At 54.0% G+C, this 26,997-nt stretch overlaps 1 protein-coding gene across 1 annotated transcript in view; it reads right to left on the bottom strand.

Moving 5' to 3' along the window:
• Positions 1–26,997, bottom strand: part of KCP (kielin cysteine rich BMP regulator) — an 84,903-nt gene that overhangs the window by 32,707 nt on the left and 25,199 nt on the right. Inside the window, exons 12-36 of the mRNA XM_084811422.1 lie at positions 24,993–25,176; positions 23,927–23,994; positions 23,510–23,680; positions 22,469–22,565; positions 17,554–17,636; positions 17,167–17,307; positions 16,716–16,809; positions 15,617–15,850; positions 15,124–15,380; positions 14,580–14,673; positions 13,375–13,457; positions 11,921–12,014; positions 10,463–10,542; positions 10,201–10,300; positions 8,602–8,687; positions 7,397–7,490; positions 6,404–6,556; positions 4,899–5,005; positions 3,757–3,850; positions 3,487–3,660; positions 2,462–2,544; positions 2,155–2,248; positions 1,548–1,730; positions 847–1,017; positions 489–665 (exon numbers count right to left, since the gene is read on the bottom strand). Of these exons, the coding sequence (XP_084667548.1) occupies positions 489–665; positions 847–1,017; positions 1,548–1,730; positions 2,155–2,248; positions 2,462–2,544; positions 3,487–3,660; positions 3,757–3,850; positions 4,899–5,005; positions 6,404–6,556; positions 7,397–7,490; positions 8,602–8,687; positions 10,201–10,300; positions 10,463–10,542; positions 11,921–12,014; positions 13,375–13,457; positions 14,580–14,673; positions 15,124–15,380; positions 15,617–15,850; positions 16,716–16,809; positions 17,167–17,307; positions 17,554–17,636; positions 22,469–22,565; positions 23,510–23,680; positions 23,927–23,994; positions 24,993–25,176 (3,196 nt within the window). The remainder of the gene's footprint in view (positions 1–488; positions 666–846; positions 1,018–1,547; positions 1,731–2,154; positions 2,249–2,461; positions 2,545–3,486; positions 3,661–3,756; positions 3,851–4,898; positions 5,006–6,403; positions 6,557–7,396; positions 7,491–8,601; positions 8,688–10,200; positions 10,301–10,462; positions 10,543–11,920; positions 12,015–13,374; positions 13,458–14,579; positions 14,674–15,123; positions 15,381–15,616; positions 15,851–16,715; positions 16,810–17,166; positions 17,308–17,553; positions 17,637–22,468; positions 22,566–23,509; positions 23,681–23,926; positions 23,995–24,992; positions 25,177–26,997) is intronic.

Below are 26,997 nucleotides of genomic sequence, written 5' to 3'. Positions count from 1 at the left end.
AAGACATGTGGAAGAAAGGTGCCAGAAACCACTTGCAGCTTTCCTGATGGAATTCATAACCTGATGTGTGTTGTGTGCATGGGTGTGCGTGTTTGTGTGCGTCCCTTCCAGATACAGCCCAAACTTGAGTCTGGGTTTACCCAGGAAACTGCGTTCAGTGCCAGCACTCCTGGCTAGAACTTATAAAGAAGACAGCACTCTTGAGCATGTGCAGAATGGAACTCCAGCTTTTAAGAGCAGGGGTGGGCAAACTGCGGCCCTCCAGTGTTTTGGACTACAGCTCCCATCAGCCCCAGCCAGCACAGCCAATGGTGTGTGATGATGGGAGGTGTGGGCCAGAGCTGGAGGCCCGCCAGTTGCCCTGTTTTAGAGGCAGACGTGAATCTTTCTCATCCTTGTTTCCGCTTATGCTCGTGCCGCACCTTAAGCCCCCTTCCCTCTCCCCGCAGCCGGTCTCCCAGGCCAATGTCCCGGCACTCCGACCTCACCGTGGCACACAGGGCAGCACTGCCCGGGTGGCTGGGCCGGGTGGCTGCAGGATGCCTGGTAGCAGGGCTTCTTGGTGCAGGAGACAAATCCATCCAGGCAGGAGCAGAGGCCACAGGCGTCCTGGGGGTCAGAGAACTCCTGGCCATTCAGGTAGCGCTCAGAGAGGTACTCGCAACCTGAGGATGGCAGGGCAGAAACGATTTATTCATTGATTTAAAATATTTCTTGGCCGCCTTTCAGGGCAGAAGCCCTCCTATGGCGGCTTACAGCAATAAAATCTGAGTGCAGGGAAGATCTCTCTCTCTCTCTCTCTCTCTCTCTCTCACACACACACACACACAGACACACACCACTTACCTTCACAAACCTTGCAGCAAGGTCCCGAGATGGGGAAGGGGCACTCCATTGGGGGGCAGGTCTTCACTTTACAGGTTACACTCCCCTCCCAGCAGGAACAGGCACTGCAGGGATCTGTGGGGTCTGCAAACTGCTCCCCGTTCGGGAGCTCCTTCCCATGGTAAAGGCAACCTGGGGCAGGAGGCACAGAGAAGGGCTAGTCAGTCAGGAGACAGGGCCTTGGGAGTGACTTGGAACCAGGACTCCTGGGCTCTGAGGGGGAAATGGGTGGAGAGGGGGAGTATGTGGACACAGGGAGGTATGATGGATTGTGGAAGCTGGGACTTCCATAGCATGTTATTTAGTGTTGATGACCACACAGGCACTAGCCAACAGACACCTGCAGCGGCTCTATATACAATGGTTGCAACAGCCAGATCCCTACATCAGCTTCAGGTCCCCCAACTTGTAAAATGGGACTATCAATGGCCCACCTCACTGGGCTGTTGTGAATATGAGCAACACAGCCTGGGCGACTTTAAGCATGTAATTTCTACCAAAACGAGGATGCTGGCATCTGGAGAACCTTAGATTGGGGTGCAACCAATTGGGTGACCGTTGGTGGAAGGCCAACAGCTTAGAGCCAAGAGGGGCAGGCCTTCCAGAGCCTCAGGCTCGGGGCCCAGGTCCTAGTCACAGCTCCGGAAGGGGCACGGGCTTACCATCGCAGGAGCGGCAGCAGTCCGGCTGCAGCGGGTGGGAGCACTGGACGGGCGCGCAGGGCTGGCGTTGGCAAGTGATGGTCCCGTTGCTGCAGATGCAGTCCCGGCACTTGTCCGACGGGTCGTAGAATCGCTCCCTGTGCTGATAGGAGACGCCCAGGTACAGGCAGCCAGCTGGGGGAGCTGCGGGGGCGGGGGAGCTCTCTTAGAGGCAGTGGGGTCGCAGGTTGGCGCTGAGGAGGGAGCGTGTGCCTCTGCAGGGCTGGCAGCTGCGATTCCAGTGGGGCCGTGAACCTGCCCCGGGTTCCAGTCAGAACGCCAAAGGAGCCCTCCAAGGTGCGAAGCGGAGCTCCTCGAGAGTCCCAACTGGGACCTGGAGCCACCAGCCCTCCCTGCAAGGCCTGGAATCTCTTCCCTCCCACTCCTGCTTGCTGGGATTCCCCCCCCCCCACTGGCAGGCTCCCTCTAAGTTCCCCCTCTGGCTCCCTCCCCCCAAATGTGTTCCCGCTTGGGGGTGAGAGCCCACGAGGGGGAGTGAGCGGCCCGTTCAGCCTCCCCCTCCCAAGGCCACTCCACGGGGGCAGTTGCAGCCAGGGCAGCTCCATACCTGGGCAGCGGGGGCAGCACTCGCCAGGCGCCATGAGCGGTTCGGGGCAGGGCAGGGGCGGGCAGCGGCGCGAGAGGCACTGCACGTTGCCGTTCTGCAAGGGGGAGAGGCGCGGGGTGCGGGGCTGGCTGAGCAGGGAGAGGCAGCCTGCCCCCCCCTTGCATGCTGAGAGCAGGAAGCGGGGACCTGGTTTGCTAAGGCCATCACACTGGCAGGGTCCTCCCCACCCGAGGCCTGCCTGTCTTTCCTCGAGACCCTCCTAGGAGGAAGCCTGCACGGCCTCTCCGGGCACTCTCCTGGCACTCACGATGCAGTGGCATTGCCGGCACTTGTCTGTAGGGTGGGGGAACTCCGCTCCGTTGGGGTATTCCTTCCCAGCGTAATTGCAGCCTGTGCAGGGAGGGAAGGGTTAAGTGCAGGCTGCAGCAGTTTGTTTGAGGAGGGAGAAGGGGGCGCGGGTCATTTTTTTGTGGATTGGCATGAATTCTAGGCATGTGGCCTGATCCACTCAGTGGGCTGTTCTACACATGGATGAACACAGACTGGAGAACACTTACGTGTGGTCTATACATGCAGTAGAATGGACGAGGCAGAATACACTAGACCGCTTCAGGCTGCCATGTTTGAATGCTCCCAATATGTGTTTTTTTAAACCCTCCCTGCAAGTAACAAATATAGCATTTCAGTCCCTGTTGTGCTAGTTTTCTACTTGCAGGGATTAAAAAAAAAGAACATAGGGGGTCATTCAAACATGTGCTTCCCCCACCTGCAGTCTGAAGTGGTGCAGTCCGTTCTATTATTTCAGGACTCTACCACCTCATTCTGCTGCAAGTGTAGACAGGCCTCAGCTGGACATGTGAACGGTCCTCAGCAGATGGCACTCTGTGTGTCTGAGCTGACAATGGGGGATACAGAAGTTCCACCCGGGGTGGATTCATGTACGGCGTGCCAGTCACACACACGGGGCGTCCCTTGTGCTGCTCAACAAGTAATGCCCATGGATATGTGAACTGGCCTCTAGAAGGAAAATATTTATAACTACAATAATTATATATTGTATATTCTAAATAATTATAACCACAAAGCAATAACATTCTTCATTTAAACATTAAAAAATAATCAGGCTGAGAGTCTGAGTTCCATTTTCCCGAATGAAGAGACAATGGCGGATGAATGGGTCTGCATTTGGGGGGAGAAGTAGAACTGTAGCCAAGGAACAGACGTTGGAAAACTGGTAGAGGAGACAGGCGCCTGCTACAAGTGACATGGCCATGTGCGACGGGGCCAAACAGGGGCGCGCGGATCCGACACAGGGGCCTGGAGGTGTCCTACCGTTGCAGTTGTTCTGGCAGCAGGAGCCCGGCAAGGGGTGGGCACACAGGGCCCCCGGGCACTGCCGCTCAGTGCAGTAGAGCTTCCCCCCGGTGCACACACAGGCCTGGCAGGGATTCCGCGGGTTGGGAACCGCATCTCCGTCTGGCACCACACGGTCCTCGTGAGTACAGTCTAAACCAGGTGGGGAGGGTGGAGAGGTGGGTCAGGTGATGTCGGCAGGGGGCCGAGATCCCATGTGGCAGGCGCCACGCCTCTTCCGCAACTCACCAGGGCACTTTGGACAGCAGGATCCGGGCCTCTTCTCTGGACGGGGGCATGTCACCGGTGGGCAAACGGCAGGAGAGCAGCGCACGGTGCCATCCTGCAGGGAAGAGACAGAAGTGGTCCTGCAGCCTACAGGGTGCCTGTGCTGATGCCCACACTGGCCCCAGCTGACGCCCTGGGTGGGGAGATCTCAGGCACAGCGTCCGTGGCAGTGGGACGCAGACTCTGGGGGACAGTGGATCTGGGACATAGCTGTGTCATGGAAGGTGGTGGGAGGCATTTTTTCTCCTGTAAACACTAGTGAGCAGTGTGAAGAATGCTGTGGGGTCACCTCACAGCCCACAGTCACACCTGCCAGGTGTGAGAAGGGAGACCTGATCTGAACAGCTCATGTCTCCCCCGCTGCTCCTTTGTCATGAGAGTGTCTCAACTTTGCTTTGGTTCTCTTGCTTATTTCACTTCCTTTATAATTTCCTAACCGTATTACTGGCAACTAAAGGCAGGTGTGCAAGAGTGCTGTCTGCAAGACCAAGGGCAAACAGTGTGCAAGACAACTCAAGTTCTTAAAATAATTACAATTAGAATCAGCTTTGCACAATGGCAGCTGTTGGGATCAAGTCAAAGCCTGGTTTGACGATAGCCTTTGCTAAACGTGAGATGCTATGTAGCCTGGAGTCAGGTCTCGAAAGTACAGGGTGAAGAGACAGAGCCTTCTCAGTGGTGGCCTTGCACCTTTGGAACACCGTCCCCAGGGAAATACCTAAGATTTCATCACAGCTGATCACTGTCCTCTGAAGTCATTTTTATTTCAGCCTGCTTTTGATTAAGTAATGTGCTTGAAGAATTTGAGCAGCTGCTGCTAAAATAAATGTTCTTAAAATAATGGTTAAATTGTAGTTGTTATGTTTATATTTTCCAAAATTTTTAACTTTATGGAAGCCGCCTGGTGAGGGTGGTGTGGCCTGAAAGGCGGGGTGTAAACCTTGGAAGGAAGGAATACATGAATCAGACTTGGTGAGACCTTGCGACGTCCGACTAACTGTTGGGCTTGTGAAGCGGCCAGGATCTGGCAAAAAAACCAACAACGCCTGGGCCCAGCGGGGCAACAGGCAGGCAGGGGCACTTCCGGGCCAGCTGGCTCTCACCGTACACCGACAGCTCTGGCAAGGGCTGTCGAGGTCAGCAAACTCTTGTCCATTGCTGTAGAGGCGCTGGCGGTAGGAGCACTGTTGGCAACCCGGGCAGCAGGAGCCTGTGGAGGAGGCTGAGGATTAACGGTGCTGCTGAGTGTGCACGGGGCATCTGCAGCGTCTGTATCAGGAGCTGTACAGGACACGGTATTCTACGTCTCTCAGTTTCCTAGTGGAGGCCGGGGGCTCCGATGTCAGTGGGACGGTGAATCCACTCCGGGTTTCAGTCGGAACCAGCCAGAACTCTAAAGGGGCTCTCCAAGGTGCGGAGCAGGGTGTTCCAGATGAGGCTTTTTGCAGAGCACCTTGGATAGCCCTTTAGAGTTCTGGCTGAAACCCGGAGTGGATTCGCTGCCCCACTGACATCGGAGCCACCAGCCTCCACAGCTGTTTCCACCACTGCTCTTTGTCTAGCTGGGCAGGGAGGGGTCTGGTGGGCCAAGTCAAGGAAGGGCGCCTGACCCCTCTCCAGGACCTCTCACACCTCTTTCAGATCCCACCCAGCCTTTTCCAACCTGGAAGGTGGGGCCCAAAACATCGGCCGCCCCCAGGCCTACATCATCATAACCCTATAACAGCCTTCCCCAACCGGGCACCCTCCATTTCTTTTAGACTCCAACTCCCAGCATTCCTGGCCAGTGGCCATGCTGGATGGGGCACAGTCTGGGTGGACTGGTAGGAAGAGGGAGACCCTGATGGGGCTGCAAAAAAGGCCAATGCTCTTTGGGGCTGCGCTAATACAAGCACAGCTTCCAAATCCCGGGAAGTACCAGCTCCCCTCTACTCAGCACTGGCTAGGCCTCATCTGGAGTCCTGTGTCCAGTTCTGAGCACCGCACTTTAAGAAGCATGCAGACAAGCTGGAGAGGGTTGAGAGGAGGGCAACGAAGATGATCAGGGGACTGGAAACAAAGCCCTATGGGGAGAGACCGAAAGAACTGGGCATGTTTAGCCAAGAAGAGAAGACTGAGGGGAGATAGGATAGCGCTCTTCAAGGACTTGAAAGGTTGTCCCAGAGAGGAAGGCCAGGATCTCGTCTCGATCCTCCCAGAGTGCAGGACATGGAATAATGGGCTCAAGTGGCAGGAAGCCGGATTCCGGCTGAACATCAGGAAAAACTTCCTGACTGTTACAGCAATATGACCATGGAACCAATTACCTAGGGAGGTGGTGGGCTCTCCCACCCTGGAGGCATTCAAGACGAGGCTGGACAGCCACCTGTCGGGGATGCTCTGACCTGGATTCCTGCACTGAGCAAGGGGCTGGACTTGATGGTCTTGTAGGCCCCTTCCAGCCCTACTATTCTATGATTCTATGATTCCCCCTCCATGTGGAGGCAGCAAGAAGACGGCTTCCGTGCCACTCCCAAGAGGGATGTGACCCACACCCTGGCTCGTGCGCCAGCGGCTCTGTTGTCTCCGCTGCCCAGCCCGCGTCAGGTGGAGGGTGGGAGGTGCTCACCTTGCAGCTGGGCTGGATGCTGGCAGGGCACTGGGGGGCACTGGGGGGCGCTGCACACCGGCTCCCCCTGGAGGCATATGCAGACGCTGCAGGGGTCCCCCTCCAGCTCCCACTCGGTGCCATCTTCAAACTCCACACTGTCCAGGACACACACTGGCAGGGCACAGGGAGAGAGCAGCCACAGGTCAAGTCCAGCCCTGGATTTGCCTTTCCACTGCAGGGGTGTTGAACCTCAGGCCCGCGGGCCAAATGTGGCTTGCCTGGGGTCCTGATCCAGCCCTCCAGGGTTCCCCAGAAGGCCACTCCCCCTGTGTTGAACATCAGTGGGTCACATAAAGGTCACTTGCTGGGTCCAGTATCAGCAACCTCCCCACAACAGAATGTATTTCGATTGATTTAGAAGACACTTATGCCGCCCTTCATTTGAAGTTCTCAGGATGGTTTATAATAACGAAAACAGTAAAAATAACTCAAAGTGTGCCAACGCTTTAAAATGAAAAAGACTAAAAAACATCAAGCTAGGGAGTGACCCACAAGGGCAAGTATGAAAACACTTCAAATGCAAACCTAGAATACAAGGACATCCTAGAAACACAGACCAGAATTTCAGTTTAAAGCCAATCCACAAAGCCAGAACAATATTAAGGCCTTGGCTGAAGTACCCAAACATTAGACCCCCTCTGCAAGATAAATCAGGAGAGGTTTTAAAAAAGCTACCCCAGCTCCCACCATGGCCATCACAGCAATGGCGAATGCTCTGAAACGTGATCTTCACAGCACTGCGGAACATTGCTTGAGGTGGCTTAGCCAAGCGAACCAAGCTGCATGCTGGGGAAGGGGGTTAACCCCCGAGGAGTCACTGGCCACTCTGACCTGGTGGAGGCTGTACCCAAACTGGATCTGGCTCCTCACTAGGGAGCAGAGAAATTGGACAGGTGTGGTCACGCCCAAGGCTCCCCGTGCCCCAGGAATGGTCCCGGGTTCAAGAGTTACCTTTGCAGAGTGGGCAGCAGCGCTCTGGGTCTCGGACTGGCTGGGAGCAGGGCGCAGGGGGGCAGATTTCCTCCTGGCACCGGATGTGCCCATCCTGAGTGAGACGCAAAGCAGGAAGTCAACAAAGCGCCCTGGGGCAGCTTGAAAGGCTCTGAGGCGCAAAGACTGCTAGGTCTATGGAAGTGTCTAAATTAAGGTTTGTGGACGTGCCTAAATCGTTGCAAGCTGCCCTTGTCGTGACAGATCACTTTTCTAAATAAAGACACGCATGCACGCGAAGACCGTTACGCATTTCTCGTGGCGTGGGCTTTTGGGATTTCAGAACGCTCCCTGCTGCTTAGCACAACTTCGCATGCCACACAGCACATGGGATGCACCACCACTGGGCCACTGGCGGAGATTTTCTATTTTTAAAAAGGGCCAGACCAGTTCATGAAAGATACTGGTTTGTTGAGGGCCGTCGGGTACAACAGCGAAGATGAGCCTCCCTGTTCAGGCGCAGTGGATCGCGGGGCGCCCGATGCTGGGAACAAACCACGGGCCTGAGCCTCTTCCTGCCTGAGCGCCAACTTTCATTCTGGAGAAGTCCTTGGGGCTGCAGTCCAGAGGTAGGCGGGGCTGAAGGCCAAAGGGGCGGGGCCAAAACACCAGCCTATTGGAGCATAAAGCTCTTACTGCCCAGTAACTGAGCCTCCGCGGGGGCATTTCAGCCTTTTAGGGTGGGGAAAAAGCTGCACAAAGGCCAGCGAACCACTGAACGACTGGTGGTCGGGGGGGGGGACGGGCATGGCCATGGCAGGAAACCTGGAGGGCCGGATTGGGAACCGAAGCTGGCCAGATTCGGCCCACGGCCTGAGGTTCAACACCCCTGCCTTAGGGGATGCTGGTCCTGCTTAGGATCTTCCTGGCACCATGCAGAGGGCCAAAGGTGGAACCAGAGAAGTGGGACGAGCTGGACCTCTGGCCTTGCCTGGAAAGGCTCTTCTGACCTCCACTCCATCCTAAGATGCTCAGCCAAGAAGTCTGAGCACTCAGGAAAGTGGCTGCACCAATGCCGTGATCGCCATCGGTGTTATCGTTAAACTGAAGGGTGTGTGCGAGAGGTTTGGGGAGAAATGGGAGGGGGAGCCGCTCCTTCCCCCGTCCTACGGCTGCCCCCAGGCCCTCGTGCAGCTCCTCCCGCTCGCCGCCCCTGCCCCACTCACTGAGCACGTGCACTGCAGGCAGGGGCTACCCCCGGCAGGCGTGAAGGTCTCCCCGTTGTGGTACAGGCGCGCTTCAAATTCGCACACTGGCAAAGGGGATTTCGAGAAAGGGAAGAAAGACAGGGGAGCTGAGCTGTGAGGCACTGAAGCCCCCACCCACACGCCACATTACCCTTAGGACAAGCCCCTCTCTGCTCCTGCCTTTTCACAGCCTCCTCACCCCTCTCTCTGAGCTCCTGGTAACCCACCCACCGATTTCTGCCCTCGCAAGCAGCGGTGTAGTGGGGGCAGGGCTTGCAGGGACACAGCCCCGGCACTTTTTCATTAGCAGGGACTCTGATGTCATCTGCCACCCCCCTCGGAATTCCCTGTTCCCTCTGAGCTTAGCTGCGATCCTCACTGTAGCTGTGGGGGGAATGAATTTCCCAAGCCACAATATGTTGTTCCATGTTGGAATGCAAAGTATTTGGGGTGACTTGGTCTGGAATGGGCAATTGAGACCTATTGGCTTTACCAAAGATGTGCCCCTGGTGGAGATGAACACACCTAGAACTGGCTTGTTGATAGGGATCGACACAGCTGCCTGCAATTTTCGGACTGCCCTTGGAGACTGTCACAATGAGCTCCTGCATTTCCAAATTTACCACTACACCCCCCCTCTCTCTTTCTGTGTGTGTGTGTGTGTGTGTGTGTGTGTGTAGTTCAATCCTCCTCGGTGTGTGGACGTTTCTGTTGGAGGGGGAGATGTAAGGAAGGAGTTATTTTGGGGCGCTAAGGGAGTGCGCGAAGGGACTATTTAAATGAGAAGGGGTCTGTCCATGAGGGCTGAGTTGAGAGGGTGAAACTTCCATAGAGTATCGTATTTTGAAAACCTAAAATATTTGTGAGTGAGTGAGTGAAAAAGATTTTAACACCCCTGCCTTTTTTCTTGGACATCCGATGGGAACCCCCCGGCCTTCCTCTCAGCTGCACTGTTTCTGGATCCCGGTTGAAGGCGGTGCATCTTACAAGGCCGTACAATCCCAGAAGGGGCGTGGCTGTGAGGGGGCGGGGTGTGGCGGTCGCGAAGGGACCTGCGCTTCTGGATTTGCACTGCACTGCTGCTCGCAAGAGAAGTGGCTGTGCGCAGGAGGGCTCACGCAACGCCTGTGTGCATAAGCACAGATGCCCCCTTGTCCTCTCAGCCCCCTGCCCTCCACCCCATGGTTGGTTTTCATTCATACTTATGCCAGTCTTTTTTATAGAGCCTTTCAGGGCAGAACACCAGGACTTGAATGCTGCCTTTCGGGTTTCTGGCCCAGTCAAGATGGACCCTGGGAAGACCGGCCTCGGTCTCTCCCTGCACATCCCCTGAGTGAAATTTGCCCCACTTCTGGCAAAACAAGGGGCAAAAAATGACCAAGAACTCTGGGCATCAAGACCACTCCTTCCCCCGATGGCCCTGGGGACACCATCCCACCCTGTGGAGGTTGTCAGTTTATGTCCTGCCCCCTCTGCCCCACCCCTGGATTTGCACAGCCCGGTGTGTTCATGGGCCTCCATCTGGGATCAGGGTCAGAGATCTGCTTGGGGAGGGGGAGAAGGGCAGGGGACGCTCACCATCACAGGAGGGGCAGCACTGGCCCGGGCGCTTGCCAGGATGGCTGCAGGGTGCTGGTGGGCAGCTGGCAACCGCTCGCTCGCATGAGACCTCCCCAGCCTGTTGTAGCAAGCAGAACATTAGCGGGGTTACTCCCACGCAATCTGATCCCCCCCATCCCTCCACCCCTGAGCAGTTCTGGCCTTCTGAACCGGAGCGGCGTGGGACGGAGCAGCGGCACCCACCACACTGCTCTTGCAGGGCGACCGACGCCAGACTCACCGCACAGGTGCAATGCTCGCAGGGGTCCCCGCTCTGCACCGTGTCTCCGCTGCGGTACTCCCGCCCTTCCCAGTGGCAACCTGGAGGCACCAGGACAGGAGGGGTTTGGAATGACGGGGTGGAGAGATCGGCGCACAGAAAGCTCAGCCTGCATCCTGCGTAGGCACCAGCAGGGGGCAGCCCGGAGTCAGCACAGCCATCCGTCCGTCTCCACTCAGCCATCCTGTCGAATCCAGGGGTGGTGAACTCGTGGCCCTTCAGATCTCGTTGGCCTGCAACTCCCATCTTTTAGCCAACGTGATGAGGGATGATAGGAATTGCAGTCCAACAACATCTAGAGCATCCTGGCGCCCTCTGGATGTTTAGGACGCCAACTCCCAGCATGCCCCAGCCAGCACGGTCAATGGTCGGGAATGCTGGGAGTTGCAGCCCAAAAAAGTCTGGAGGGTACCAGGTCAGGGAAGGCTGCTTTAGACGTTGGACTGCAGCTCCCATCATCCCTCATCATGCTGGCTAGAAGATGGGAGTTGCAGTCCAACAAGATCTGGAGGGCCCCGAGTTGCCCACCCCTGGTCTAATCAGTCCCAGGTATATTCTAGGAAGCTGCTTTCTACCCGGCGGGTCCACCAGCCCAGCACAGGGCTGTCTGCTTGGGCCGGCAGCAGCTCTCCAGGGTGCCAGGTGATCTCACCTGTCGTCCCGTCCCTCCTAGTGGCGGAGATGGAGCCTTTTGTGGCTGCCGTAGTGCCGTGTCCTGAGACGGGATGCCAGGCGCTGGCGCTCCACCACCAGGCCCTGCTCGGTGAACCTCCTGGGTGTCGGGGGGAGGGGGCTAGTCTTGGGAGAGCGCTGAGCTTGAGGGGCCATTGGCCTGGCCTGGCTTTTGGCCCCCCCACCTTTTTACAGCCCCCTCATCCTTTGCCCAGGAAATATAGCCTTGTTTGCCCCCCACCCCGATCAGTGGCGAAGTGGAGCCAGGGCTCGCAGCCGCACAGCCGGGGCACTTTCTGTTAGCAGGGGTGCGGACGTTCTCTGCCCCGCTGCCCCCCTCAGCATCCCTGTTCCCCCTGAGCTCAGTCGCTGTGTGTGTGTGGGCGGCGGGGTGTGTGTGTGTGCATTTCTCCAGCAACACTCTATTGTTCTCTGCTGCAATGCAAAGTGTTTTGCGGTGGTTCGGTAACCGGGCAACTGAGATTGCGCCATTCAGACCCGCTCCCTTTACAAAACTCCTCTTCCTGGAGGAGAGGAAGACTGGTTTGTTGGCATGGATCGGCACCACTGCCTGAACTTTTGGACTCTGGGAATGTCATGACAAGTGTCTGCGCTTCAAAGCTGACTGCTGCACCGCTGCTCAGCGGGGCTTCCCCATTCCAAGAGAAACTTGGAGCAGCCCTTTCCATGCAGCCCACGGAAACTCAGCCCCCCCACCCGCCCCCCCACTCTTTCCACGGGACTCACCAGCACAGACAGGGCAGCAAGTGCCTGGGCGAGGGTGGGCCGGTTGGCGGCACAGACTGGCACAGTGCCTCCTTTGGCAGACCGCGTTGCCTTCCTGTGGGGCAGGGGGGAGCAACAACAACGACGATAAAAATAATAATAGATTTTGAAACTGCTCTTCAGGGTGGGGTTCAAAACACAACCCCCAAATGGTCCTGTAACCCTAAAATCCAATCCGAACAAAACAGCACACCGTCATAAAACACTTTTAAAGCCAGTAAATTACCAACCGGCCAGCTAAAACGCCCTGGCAAATCAAACCTGGTGCCCCAAAGATAGTAAGCTGGGCACCAGTTGCACTTCTGTGGGGAGGGAGTTCCGTGAACAGGACGCCCTAACGGAGAAGGCTCTTCCCCTCGTCAATCGGTACCGTGTGAAGGTGGCACCCTTGAAGGGGAAACGGCCGTCCAGCCCCTGGCTGCTTGCAGGCTGCTGTCCCCCTCCAACCAACTATGGTCTTATTGCTGAAGGAATTGCTGCCTGGGAGAGGAGCCCATTCTCCCATTTTAGCCCCCCCCACCACCTTAGCATCCTCTTCTCCTTCCAGCAAACCAGACTGTGACGTTTCAGCTGCAGAACACAGGAGGACCCAGGGAGATCTTTACCCCATAAGTAGTCCCCATATAGCAAGCAAGCGCCATTACCATGTAGGAACACAGGATGCTGCTTTACCCAGAGTCAGCCCCTCGGTCCACGTAGCCCAGTACTGTCGACACTGACTGGCACCCTATAGTCCCCTGAGGGAAGGGGTCTGTCCACTCCATACCCCTGGGGAAGGGGTGACCCACAGCAGGGGGGAGGGGGGAGGCATATAACCCCCCCCCTCGGCCTCTTCATCGCTCTGGCTCATATGGACTGCAAGGCTATGTGCTGGTTAGGGACGTCTGCTCCTGGGGGCTGAAGTTGTTACTGCAGACCTCAAGCATACGGGCACATTAAAATTTATTTTAATTAATGTGTTTAAAAAACAAGATACCCCCAGATGCACACCTCTAGGGTTCCCTTAGTATGCATGCCAAGTTTCAGGCATCTAGGTTTCATGGTCTTTGTGCAATGGTACCAGTGGACAGACAAACAGACTGATGCTGTTCTTATTATAGATTATTATTATTGTTTGATTAATTAATTTATATCCTGTCTTTCCACCAGAAAATGGTGCTCAAGGGGGCTAATAAGAAAAGCCTGCATGGAAGCCATCTCTTTGACCCCGGAACCACTTGGTGGCGTAGAAAAGGCACCCTGCACACGCTCAAAGGCACTGCCTCCCTTGGTGGGTGTCGATAGGTGTCAGGCCTGACATCACGGCTAAGCCCAGGGAGCCTCTGATCAAATTAAGCTCTGAAAAAACATGGGGAGAGAGAAAGAAGGGGTGGGGGGAGAGTCAATTGTTCACCAGCGCCTCCTTCTGGCCTTACCAGGCACGTGCACCTCAGGCACGGGTCCGTGGGAGGCGTCCACTCCTCACCGTGTTCGTGTCGGGTGGTCCCGTCCACACAACCTGATGGTGCAGGGGGGAGGGGGGGCAGAGAGTCACGAATGGTGGGAGGCACTTGCAGCCCCAAACTGAGCTGGGAACATGGACCAATGAACGGTTGGGCCGCCATTTTAGGGGTAGCCTCCTCCCCTGTCCCTTTAAGAGCCCCAGGGCAGGGAGAGCACCGCTAATGCCAGATGTCTGGCTGGCCCCCATGGCTGGCTTTATTTTATTTTGCTTATACATTTATGAGTCTCTTTTTGGCTCAAAGAGGGCCCCCAAGGCAGCTTTCAATTCAAACTTGAAACCAATGTGAAAACTTGACAACCAATTTGAAAACCTTAAAACATCACCAACAGCAGAATTAAAAGCGGGAGAGACTCTTAAAACCAGAGCATAGAGCTAATACGTGGACAGCGCAATCCTATGCAGGTTTACTCAGACGTTAAGTCCCACTGCATTCAATGGGGCTTGCTCCCAGGTACGTGTGCATAGGATTGCAACCTTAAAATACTAAAAAGCCATATGGAGCAAAAATATTTAGCCATTTCGCTTTCACAGAAGGGCAACCTGGTCTGGAACACAGCTCCCCACCCCCCCACAACAAAGCTATTTTCCCCACTCCCGTCTGTTCCAGATGGATCAGAGCCAAAATGAATATCCAAATTTGGCTAAATTGTCCCGTTTCACTACTTCATTTCCGAATGTGAAGTGGAGGCTTCATTTTGAATGTGAAATTGTATCTTAAAATGAAGAACCTGAGAGCTTTCAGCTCATTGGCATCTCCTGATTGATGTGGTAGGCATCAAATGTGAAATATAACATGCTGTCACCTATCAAATACTAACACCTTTGCATGTCAGTAATAGTGTACTGTTAAATACTAACACTGCTGTATGTCAGGTATCTATCCAATACTGTCAAATACTAAAAGCCATTGCATGTTGGCTATCAAGTACAAATATAAAATATTCAGCAAATCTGGAGTCTATTTGACATCAGAATTTGGTGGGGAGGGGAAGGAAATTAGGTTTAGCTGTATTCCAAGTGGGATATGCCATTCCTGTCCGTGAGAAGGGCAAAGGCTAAGTTGGGAATGGAGCCTGCTTGGAAGGGGCTAATCAGAGACTGGCCTCTTCCTCTCACCCTGGCAGAGGGGGCAACATTGTCCAGGGACTTCTTCCATTCTGGTACAGTCCAGCTTTGGGCAAGTGATGGGGTTGCACAGAATGTTCCCATCCTGGAGGGGAGAAAAGAGAGGCAACATGAAGGGAGTAAGCACCCGGCTCGACCACAGACCCATCACTACAATGAAGAAGGATGGGGAGGCCATGTGGCAGGGCCACCCCCCATCGACAATCTCCCACGTACTCTGCTAAGGATGCTTACAGAGCAACTTAAATAAATAAATAAATAAATAAACTTCCTCCAGACGACTCAAGAAACTGAGCCAGGCCATATGCCGGGGTGGGGAAGGGGTATTGGCCCATTCCTCCAGCAGGGGAGCTAAGGAGCACAGCAAGAGAGATGTTGCTTCAGCGCCGGCTCCAACAGAGCTGCCGTATTGTGGAGCTGCTGTCCCACCCCTGCCTGGCTCGTCAGTAGGGCCCTGATCTAGGGCATGCTTCCTCCTCACGAGTAGGGCTCAGGACTATTGGACATGCTGCCAGGTGAGCACTCAGTATCCAACTTCGCACCGCCAGCCATGGCCACCTTTGCTCTTGGGGCCCTGGGGGTGATCCTGGTGGGTCTGGAGCAGGCGGGGGTAGGATGGGACCTGTTGGAGACACTTTGTCTCTTCCGACCCCACGGTCTCCTCAGGCACGGCATCACCCTGGGAGGTGTCTGGAGGGCTATCGGCACCCTCTGACTCGGCCCCCGCAAATGCCAGGGCCAGCGAGAGCACCTCCCTCCCCCTCTGGAGTCTCGTCCGTTTCCTGGGTGGTTCTGTCAGGAAGGTGGAGGGGCATGGCCGATTCCTCCCCCTCCCCCAGGTTGGACATGACTCTGAAGTATGACAGGGCCAAAAGTCTAGATGGGAGTTTGGCCTCACATGCCTGACTTCTAAAATACAAATAGCCGGCGTGGTGTGGAGAGTCAGGTCAGGACCATGGGGTGTGGGGAGAGGGCTTCCACCCTTTGCTTCCGCAGTGATCCCAAGAAGAATCCCCCCCGCGCCACACCACGGCTGTTCTCGGCGGGAGGAAAAGCTTCCCTCGGCAGAACTGGGAGCTGTCCTTCCATTGGGAACAGGTGCCGGCAGGCCTGGCCTGGCCGCCTCTCAGAGATGGCTGCAGCCGGGAGCTGCAGGCTGGTTGAGCTGATCCCTCGGTTGGACCCAGCAGGGCTCTTCTGGCACTTGGCTTCTCCGTCTTCTGGAGGTCCCTCTCCATCCAGCGGAGGCAAAGCAAAGCGCCCTGGATAGCCCCTTTAGAGTTCTGACTGGTTCTGACTGAAACCCGGAGCGGATGCACTGCCCCACTGGCACCGGAGCCACCACTCCCCGCTGCTTCTCATTCCGAAAGGCCGAAGTGCGTCTCCTGAGGCCGGGAGCGAGAGCGTCCAGCGAGACCATGCCGCCGCTTTGCCTGCCTCTGGCCCGCCCCCGTTGCCCTTGCTCCCGGCCCCGCTGGAATGTGGCCCCTGAGGGCTTCTCTGAAGTGTCATTCAGACTTTGGGCTGAAAGAGGTCGAGATCCAGCGCTGCCCCCCCCCCCCCGCCAGGAAGCTTGTTGTGTGATCCTGGTCCAGCCAGTCCATGTTCTCAGCCAGACCTACTTTGCAGGGCTGTTGTGAGGATAAAATAGGGGTAAAACTACATATGCCACCCTGAGTGCCCAGGAGGCGGGGGGGAGCACACCCTCCTGCTGCCCCCCTCGGTCTGTTGGGAGTTTGCATCCCTTGCAATAACTCACAGAACAGGCGCAGCGGCGGCACCCGTCAGCTGAGGCGACCTTCTGCCCCGGCTCCAGTGGACGTCCATCCAACTCACACCCTGATCCTAAAGGGAGGGGGGGATGAATCTCCTGCTGTTTTATGGGGCACATCTCTTGTCCTAAACATGCTGCCCCAGATCCTGGCCTCCGAGAGAGACTGCACTCTGCAAGGGCTTCCAAGCAAGGCTCTTTGCCGCGCCGTCGCCTTGCCCCATTCGCAGGGCCTGTTTTCAGGGGGAGGGGGAGAGGCTACGGTCTTCCACTCATAACCCCCCCATGTTTCCCCACTGCTGCTTCTGGCCGGGCTCTCGTCGGACCTCTGTGCTGATTGGCAACAGGCGGCTCACCTGGGCAGACGGGGCAACACTGGCCAGGCTGTGGGAGGGGCCTGGAGCAGCGGCTTGGCAGGCACTGGATGGGGCGGCATTGGACCAGGCTTCTCTGAGGGGAACATGGAACAGGGTGGGCAGGGTGCCTTCCCCCCGCCCCTCCCGCCCCAAACTGGGCTCATTCCTAGCTCGAGTGGTAGCCCTCAACCACACCTCCGCCCCATCGCCGGTTCATTTCGCACCCTGTAACCAGGTGCCCTGCCCTCTGTTCCCGGATGTGTGGGGGGGAACAGTTGTAGTGATCAAATGGCGAGGGGGAGAAGGACACTCTGCACATGCTCAGACGAACTTTCACACAGAGCATAATTAACACATGTATTTACCCACCACATAGTCAATCGCCATGGCCTTAAATGGCTATAAAAAAAAGAACAGGGATCTGTCTGTGACTGTCTGTACTGTGAAGTACGACACCTAGGTGGAACCCCGGGTCCAGGAGCAGGATGCTGCTGAGCACCAGATGCTGGAAGGACAAACAAGGGATGTCCCTCATCTTCCCGCTTTGCCGACGGGCTTCCCGGAGACATCCGTGTGGCCACTTCTGGAAACGCTGCACTCGAAGGGCCAGCGGGCTGATTCCGCAGGGAGCTTGCACAGCCCCTCGACTGTCTCAGGGCTCAGTTCTGGCACTGGGAGCAGGCTTTGGGGGCTCTGCTCCCGGGCTCCAGGACCCCCTCACCCCTTTTAAGCCCAAATTCCAGCCCACCCCGCTCTTCCAATCCCTGGACCTGTGTGAATGCTGGGTGCTCCGCCCCTTAGCAAAGCCAGGGTCTCTGCCCTCCCTCCGCTCACTCACCAGGCAGGAGCAATTCATGCAGGGGTTGGAGGCGGCCACGAAGACATCCCCGTCTTGGTAGTGCTGTCCTTTGTACTCACAACCTGTACAAAATAGGGAGGGGGATGGCATCCTGGGTATCAGGCAATGCCCCACAAGGTGTGCTCCACCCACTGCCCAGGCCCAAAGGCATTTCTTTCCTTGACTTGTCTCCTTGCTAGTTCAAGCATACTGCTTTATCACTGATTTATTTAAACTGTTTATATACTGCCCTTGGTTAACAAATTCCAGGGTGGTGTACAAAATCCATTTTAAAAATCCATTTAAGAAATTGAAATAAAAGTCCACAATAGAACCAAGGAATCCAACAAAGGAATCCCACCCTAAAACCAGTAAATGCTCGGGTTAAACAATACATTTTTAACAGGTGCCGAAACACCATCAGGTTTGGCAGCTGTCATACTGCGGGGAGGGGGGAGAATCCCACAACCACACATTCCCTCCCTGGGTGCTGTCAAATGTGCATGGGTAGGCAACAGAACGAGGAGGCCCTGATCCAGAGGCCTCGATGAACATGATATGGGAGAAGGCGCCCCATCAGGTAACCTGGTTCCAACTTGTTTGGGGCTTTCCATGGTGAACTGCCTGCCTGGTGCGAAGGCTGCGGATAGCACGTGCTCTCTAGATCGCCTAGCAGATAGTGCTGGTGTGGAGTCAGTGGTTGTGGTCCATGTTGGTAGCACGATGTGGGGGAAATGTAGTCGTGAGCTCCTGGAAGCCAAATTTAGGTTGCTAGGTAGGAGGTTGAAATCCAGGACCACGAAGGTGGCCGTCTCTGAAATGCTACCTTTTCCACACGCAGGGCCAGCTAGACAGGCGAAGCTGATGAGTCTCAATGTGTGGATGAGGTGATGGTGCAGGGAGGCGGGGTTCAGATTTGTTAGGCACTGGGGAACACTTTGGGACAAGCTGGGCCTGTGCAAGAGGGATGGACTCCACTTGTACCAAAATGGCACCAGGCTGCTGGCGCTAAACATAAAAGGGTGGCCAAGCAGCTCTTAAACTAAACCCGACAAGAGCTGGGAAGCATCCGGGTTGGGGCAAATCATCCCAAAGGGATGAAGATGAAAACGTTTCTGATTGCCCAAATGTAGAAGGGGAGGAAATAGGCCAGGAGTACATGGCAGAACATAATAGCCAATCAAAGGGGCCAACGTCCCATGGCGAAAGATGCACATGCCAGAGGCACCTGGGGAAAGATACCGTGTATAGTTGTTTCTATGCAAATGCGAGAAGCCTCCGCACTAAAATGGGAGAGTTGGAGTGCTTGATTTTAAAGGAAAACCTAGATATAGTGGGCATTACAGAAACCTGGTAGAGTGGAGAGAACCAGTGGAATATGGTAATCTCTGGATATAAACTCTACAGGAAGGACAGGGAGGGGCGTACTGGGGGAAGTTTTGCCCTGTACATCAAAGAGGGCATAGTGTCGCGCAGACAAGAGCACCTAAACCAGGTGGGCTCTTCCACAGAAGCACTGTGGGTAACAATACCAGGCTCCAAAACTAATTTAGTGCTAGGAACATGCTAGCATCCCCCAAACCAGAATGCTCAGAGTGACCTGGAGATGGAAATCGAAATCAGGGAGGCTCCCAACCGAGGAAGTGTTGTAATAATGGGCAACTTCAATCACCCCCACATTGATTGGATAAATGCATGTTCCAGCCATGACAAAGAAGTTAAATTTCTTGATGCCCTAAACGATTGTGCCCTAGGAACAGTTGGGCATGGAACCAACCAGAGGGGAGGCGACCTTGGATTTAATCCTAAGTGGTGTCGTCCAGGACCTAGTACGAGATGTAAATGTTGTCGAACCAACTGGGAACAGTGATCACAGTGCTATCAGATTGAATATATATTTAAGTGGGAAATTGCCCAGGAAGTCCAACACAGTCACATGTGACTTCAAAGGAGGAAACTTCTCTACAATGAGGGAACTGGTGAAAAGGAAGTTGAAAGGGGGAGTCAAGAGGATTAAATCCCTTCAGAATTCTTGGAGATTACTCGAAACCACAATAACTGAAGCCCAGCTAAAATGTATACCACAGGTTAGGAAAGGCAGCACCAAGTCCAAGAGGTCGCTGGCACGGTTAACGAGCAGTGTTAAGAGAGCTATTGGAGAAAAGAGGGCTTCCTTCAGCAAATGGAAGTCTTGCCCAAGTGAGGAAAACAAAAGGGAGCACAAGCTTGCACAAAGACGAGGCAAGCAGATAATAAGGGATGCAAAATAGCATTTTGAGGAGCATATCGCTAACAACATCAAGGGCAACAATAAAGAATTCTTTAAATATATCAGAAGCAGGAAAGCAGCAAGGGTGGCAGTTGGACCATTGGATGACAGTGGAGTTAATGGAGTACTGAAAGAGGACAAGGAGATTGCAGAGAAGCTGAATGAATTTTTTTCAACCGTCTTCACTGCAGAAGATATAGGACAGATACCTGTGCCTGAACTGATGTTTTCAGGAAGGGATTCTGAGGAACTGAGGCAAATAGTGGTGACAAAAGATGAAGTTCTCAACCTTACTGATAAATTGAAAACAAATAAATCACCAGGCCCAGATGGTATCCATCCTAGAGTTCTCAAAGAACTCAAATATGAAATTGCTGGTCTTCTAACTAAAATATGCAACAAGTCCCTCAGATCAGCCTCTATACCAGAGGACTGGAAGATGGCCAATGTAACACCAATAAGGGATCTGGGGGGATCCAGGAAATTATAGGCCAATTAGCTTAACATCTGTTCTGGGTAAATTGGTTGAAGGCATTATTAAAGATAAAATTAGTAAGCACATAGAAGGACAAGCCTTGCTGAAAAAGAATCAACATGGCTTCCACAAAGTTAAGTCCTGTCTTGCTAACCTTTTAGAGTTCTTTGAGAGTGTCAATAAACATGTAGACGGGTGATCCAGTAGACAATGTTTACTTGGACTTCCAAAAGGCTTTTGACAAAGTCCTTCACCAAAGACTCCTGAGCAAACTTAACAGTCATGGAACCAGAGGACAGTTTCTCTTATTGATCAGTAACTGGTTAAACTGCAGAAAGCAGAGAGTAGGAATAAATAGTAAATTCTCCCAATGGAAGGAAGTAAATAGTGGGGTCCCACAGGGAACTGTATTAAGACCAATGCTTTTCAACCTGTTCATAAATGATCTGGAATTACGAGTGAGCAGTGAAGTGGCCAAGTTTGCATATGACACCAAATTATTTAGGGTGGTTAAAACAAAAAGGGATTGTGAAGAGCTCCAAAAAGATCTCTCCAGACTGGGAGAATGGGCATCTAAATGGCAAATGCAGTTCAATGTAAGCAAGTGCAAAGTGATGCATGTTGGGGCAAAAAATTCCAACTTCAAGTAAAGCCTGATGGGATTTGAGCTAGCGCTGACCGATGAGGAAAGAGATCTTGGGGTTTTGGTTAGGGACGGCGCGGGTGCCCAATTCCATCCGGGAATCCAGCGGAACCCCCCCGCCTGCATCCCCCAAGCCTCGTTTGCTGAGCCCTTGCCCCTGCTTGCCCCCTGCCAGCACTCAGTGAACAGCCCAAGCTCACCCCAGCGGCCTCGTTGAGCTCTGTGGTCGGCATTTTTTGAAAAATAAAATGGTGACTGCAAAAATGCACGTATTTGCGTATGCATGAAAATGTGTTTTTTGTGAAAATATGCATTTTTGCACACACAAAAATATGTGCATTTACAAAATGCACTTTTTCATGCATACGCGAATAAGCGCATTTTTGAGATCGCCATTTTATTTTTCAAAAATGGCGACTCCGGTGCTCAACAAGGGTGCCGGGGTGAGTGTGGGCCACTTGCTGAGCGTGGGAGGGACTTGAACGTGGTCCAGGGCCTGGCAAGCAGGGGCAGGAGCTGGGTGGGCACCCGGAGAACCCGGATGGGGATGGGTTCGCACATCCCTAGTTGTGGTGGATAGGTCAATGAAGGTGGATAGGCCCCAGTGTGCAGCCACTGTAAAAAAGGCAAACTCCATGTTAGGCATAATTAGAAAAGGAATTGAGAATAAAACTGCCAAGATCATACTGCCCTTATACAAATGGATGGTGCGACCACACTTGGAATATTGTGTACAGTACTGGTCACCGAACCTAAAAAAAGTTATTGTAGAGTTGCAAAAAGTGCAGAAAAAGGCAACTAAAATGATCAGAGGCTGGAGCATCTCCCCTATGAGGAAAGGTTACAACAGCTGGGCTTGTTTAGCTTGGAAGAAAAGAGGGTAAGGGGAGACATGATAGAGGTCTGCAAAATTATGCCTGGTGTGGAGAATGTTGATAGGGAGACATTTTTCTCCCACTCTCAAATACTAGAACCCAAAGGGTTCTATGAAACTGACTGGTGGGAGATTCAAGACAGATGAAAGGAAGGATTACTTCACACAGCACAGAGTTAAACTATGGACCTGCTACCACAGGAGGTAGTGATGGCCACCAGTTTGGATGCCTTTAAAAGGGGGTTGGACAAATTCCTGGAGGAGAAGGCTATCACTGGCTACTAGTCTTGATGGCTATGTGCTACCTCCAGAGCCAGAGGCTGTGAGCCTGTGTACACCAGCTGCTGGGGAACATGGGCGGGAGGGTGCTGTTGTGCTCGTGCCCTGCTTGTGGGTTCCCGGTCGACAGCTGGTTGGCTGCTGTGTGAACAGAATGCTGGACGAGAGGGACCCTGGGTCTGACCCAGCAGGGCTCATCTTATGTTCAATAACATCACCTTGAACTTGGCCTGGCAATAGATGAGCAGCCAGAGCAGTTCTTTGAGCAAAGGTGCAGCACGCTCACGGTAGCCGTTTCCCATTTGCTTGGCAGGGCTTTGACGGAACTCAATTGGCTTGCTGGAGCTCCCCCTTGTCCCTCGCCTGAGCTCTTACCTGGATGGCAAACAGGACACCGCTCCCCAGGTGGTGTGTGGCGCTCTCGGCACGGAAGCTCTGGGCAGTCAGCGGCTTGGCATTGCACGGTCCCTGCCTAGCAGAGTTCCAGAGAGAGGAGACTTGTCTGCCTTCGTGGAAACGGTCACAAAAGAGCACATGCACAGGAGGGCAGCCCTCGGCTGAGGCTCCTCCCCTCCCCTCCCCAAAGCCCTGCCCCTCCGAGAAGGGAGAGGGGAGCCGGCTCTCTCGGAGGCCTCAAGGTGCTTCAGCAAACGCCCCATTCATAGACATGCACGTGTGCCGCAGATTCCACAGCCCAGTGGACAGCAGCATCTGCCCCTCTGAGCAACGGCTGGAAGGGCATTTCTGGTGCTGCTGCCAGGGCCCCTGGAGAGAGGATGGGGGCAGCCTGAGCTGCAGATCCAGGTATCCACTCCCAGGCATTTAATGGCATATGATGGGGCGTTTATGTCAGCTGCCGTTATCAGGCCTAGCATCTTACTGAAATGATTTCAGCTGTTTAAGTTGTTTTACATGTTGTATTTTAAATTTTTTTTAACTATGTTTTATTATCTTGCATTTGTGGTTTGTTGTGAACCACCCAGAGAGTTTCGAGTACTGGGTGGTCTAAAAATGAAATAAATAAACAAATAAACAACCATAATCATATCTCCACTCTGAATCGAACCTCCTTCATGGCCTTAAGCAGCCTTTCAGCCTTACCCCCCCCCCCCCCGCCCTCTGCATCTATAATATGGGGATATTAATACTGCCCTGTCTTTCAGGGTTACTGAACGGATGACAAGATAACAGATGTGAAGCACTTTGAACGCTCTAAAAAACCTATAGAAATAATCTTCTTCTTCTCTTCTTCCTCTTCCTATTATAATTATTAATGGGGTAAATAACCCACAGTCACATATGACTTGGTAACGCCCCTTGTCCCAACGGGCGCCCCCTCGCCATTTATCTGCCACGGCTCACCGCCCCACCGGCTCATCCAGTCCTTGTCCAGTCCTCCCGTTGTGCCAGTCTCACCTCACAGACGCACCGGGTGCCGGGTTCCTCCAGGTAGCCCTCTCCATCCTTCAGGAGGCGCCTCTTGTACAGGCAGTCCCCACACTCCAGGCAACACTTTCCCCGTGGGATGACGGGGTGCTGGCACGGAGTCGGGGCGCACTCCTCCGCCTTGCAAAACACTTTGCCACCCTGGTCAGAGAGAGGCGCATAGTTCACTGAGGAGAGGAGGGGGTATGGGAGAGTTCTGAGTCTCCCTGGTATAAGAGGAAGCAATTGCTGCTGTCCCCACGCTCTGCACATGCTCTGGCCCCAAATGTGGGCATGTTATCAGGGCGGTGGAATCAGGGGTGGGTGTGTGGCTCTAACTGGCGCCCAAGACCAACCAGGCAGGACAGAGCTGCTTGTGGTACAGCCCTGGCCAGGCTGCCTCCTCACCTCGCATCGGCAAATTTGACATGGTTCTGGCCTCCAGCTCTCCCCTTCCTTTCGCCCGTCCGTGCAGCCTGCGAGAAGGGAGGACAGAGGTCAGTGCAGTTATGGGGGAAGCTGCACCTCTTGAATTTCTCCCTGTAGTGAAGCCGTTAAAGGCACATGAGCCCCACCGGTAAGAAAAACGATGGCAGCCAAAATGCCTGCAGGGAAAAGCTAATTGTGTCTCTTCACAACTGGGGATGGGGGACGGTTTCTTTGGGGTTGAGGGCACATGAGACAGAGGGATGAGGGCTCTAAGAAGTGTCTCTAAGAAGGCTGGATTCTGGGAAGGGGAGGGGCAGAACTGGGGTGCTTCCTTCATCCGGACTCCCTGAACTAGGGCGGGGCGAACGGGCAAAGCTTGAGATTACAAGGTTCTCCAAATGCCCCCTCGCAGCTTGTCTCGTGCCTGATTCCTGTTCATGTTTCAGATCGCTGCTTGCTCTGCGTGAATGGGAAATTTGTGCAAACTGAGCTACGTTCGAACATGAATTGTGTGGAAACTTCCCCACATCTGTCCAACTTTCCTCCATAGGGTAAAGCAGTGCTGATTCAATGCACGGGGGAAATTTGTGCAAATTAGGAAAGTTGTGGAAATCAAACTGGGAAAGTTGCACCAATCGAACATGAGTGCGTGTTTGACAATTTATGGATATTTCTGGTGGACATGTGCTTGTGCCTGCAACTGCGTTTGGGGCTTTGAACAGGACATGCTCACGTGTTTGGATAGCAAAAACAAAATTCTCACGCATCCCTGCTCTACACCACCAGGGAGATGGTGTGTGGGGGGGCATTTCTCAGGAGGCTGTGTGTGACTTCCCACCCCCCACCCCCACATATTTGCCAGGAGAAACTTCCTCTGTGGATTGTGGCCCAGTTTGCAAGTGTTAAGAGAGGGTCTGCTTCTACTCCCATGTCACCCCATCTTGCGCCCAATCCACCAGGACATTGCCTTGCTCACAAGACCTGCTGGAGCTCACACAAAGACCAAAGAAGGCGACTGTGGATCACACCCCTTGCACTTACTCACCCAGGCACTGCGGTTGGTCACGTCGCAGTGAACACTCCGGTTTGCCCCGAACACACATGCAGGTGGTACACAGGTCTTTGTCCCAGGAAGCACCGTCGTCATAGCGCTGCCCCTCCCAAAAGCACGTCAGTTGCCGGCACTCACAGTCCTCCAGGGACTTCACACGGACCAGCAGGTCAGAATTCTACAGTGGGAAGGTGGGCATGTGAATGAGCTGTGGTTACGATGGGAGCTGACTGAGGGTCTAAGAATGTGACATATTTCTCTCCAGTAAGTGCAGAAATGGGTATTTAGCACAGAAATCTGGATTATGGAAAGGCTGCTTTTATTTTTATTTTCTTCTTTGTAAAGCCAAGTTTCTAGTCCTTATGGTTGAAGAGAAAAAAAACACACACACCAGGAACTGCGTGGACAGTACCTAGTAAAATTTCAAAAAGCCAAAGAGAGATTGAAGAAGGCTTCTCACAGTCAAGCGCTTGGCTGTCAAAGACCATGGCTACTAAGCCCAGGTAGGCGCCTACAGAACTTTCCTTCTCCCATATTGCCTATGTCTTTCTTTCCATTGGCCAAGCCTGCATCATTGTTCTCCTCTCTGCATTATGTGATACATTTTAAGAAATAGGAGCAGCAGTTGGGGGGGGGGGCAGGCTCCCAATTCTACCCTGCGCCCCCAGCACCACACAAATTAAAAAAGAAACATCTGCCACCACAGTTCTGTACTGAAACAATGAGAACAACAGTCCCTGATGTTATCGTAATAAAGGGGATATTACATGACCTCTGACGCCCCTTTTGTGTTCCTCTCCAGGTTGTGCCCAGGGATCTGTGCTGCGTGTTGCAGGCCAGAATCCCTCGCTCCTCCTCCCAGGGCCCAGAGCGCGGGTCTAGTGAGCCGGCCTGGGCGCCTGGGAGCCAGGTTGCCTCGAACACGCGGAAACTGCCTTGGACGGAGTCAGACCAGGACTGTGTGCTCTGAATGGCGGCCACCGCCCAAGGACATTCCCTTCGCCGGCTACCCAAGACGCCTTTTGCTGGACATGTCAGAGATTGAACCTGGGCGCTTCAGCACGCAATGCACGGGCCGAGCCACCACACAATGGACCTCCCTTCATCCTGACTTTTGCCATTGCCTCCTTATGTGCTTGACAACCAGCCTTCTGCTCCTCTGTGGCCTAGTTCGCTCACTCGTCATCCTTCCTGGAGCTATTTAAGGAGAGGCTGGACGGCCGTCTGTCAGGGATGCCACGTGTCAGGGTGGACACTGAGCCCATAGAATCCCAGAGTAGTTCTGATTCTGAGGAAGAGCAGTCACTCTTGGGAGAGGAGCGCTCTCCTCTTTCCCAGGGCCCACAGCTGACGGAGATTCCTCCCACCAGCATTCCTAGCTTAGATAGCAGTCCAGGGAGTGACAGAGTGTGGATAGCAGACATGGTGGACGCGCGATGCCGACGCAGAGAGCGGCGCCAAATGGAGGGCGCAGAAAGGAGGCGTAGTGCCCGGTTGGCGCGCAAACAACGGCTGCGCCCAGAGGATCCAAGAGAAAAGGGGAGGGACTCTCCCTAGTCCTTAAATTCAGGGGTCTGCCAGTAATTCCCTTTCAAACGGGGACCCACTGTTCCAACTTAGGGCATAGGTACTCTGCTGCTCAGATCTAGTTGCTACTGGTAGAGTTGTTAACAAAGAATAAAGCTTTGAAAAGAATCCCTTTGTCTTTGTCTGGACTTGGCTACTGGATTAGACTGAGAGAGGCCTCCAAGGAGCCCTTGACACCGTGGGGCCTTCTGGGTGGCTACTCCTGGGCCCCGGATGCCCCTGCCAAGGGAGGCAAGGCGAAATCCACCTGCATTGTCCTCCACTGGTAGGCAAAGACGTGTTTATTCAGGCAGACTTTGGCTGGTTATAGGCTGTCCTGTTTACCAAATTAGGTTTTTAACTGGTGGGGGCTGTTTATTTCTTACTCCTTTTTAATGGACGTGTTTTTAATGGGTTAATGTGGTGCCTTTCA

This window comes from Heloderma suspectum, chromosome 7 (genome assembly GCF_057233095.1).
Source record: "Heloderma suspectum isolate Gila_16-S chromosome 7, 16-S_ref, whole genome shotgun sequence".
Classification (NCBI taxonomy): domain Eukaryota; kingdom Metazoa; phylum Chordata; class Lepidosauria; order Squamata; family Helodermatidae; genus Heloderma; species Heloderma suspectum.
The sequence above is the reverse complement of the archived record's forward strand: the minus strand, read 5'-3'. Positions and strand labels throughout refer to the sequence as shown.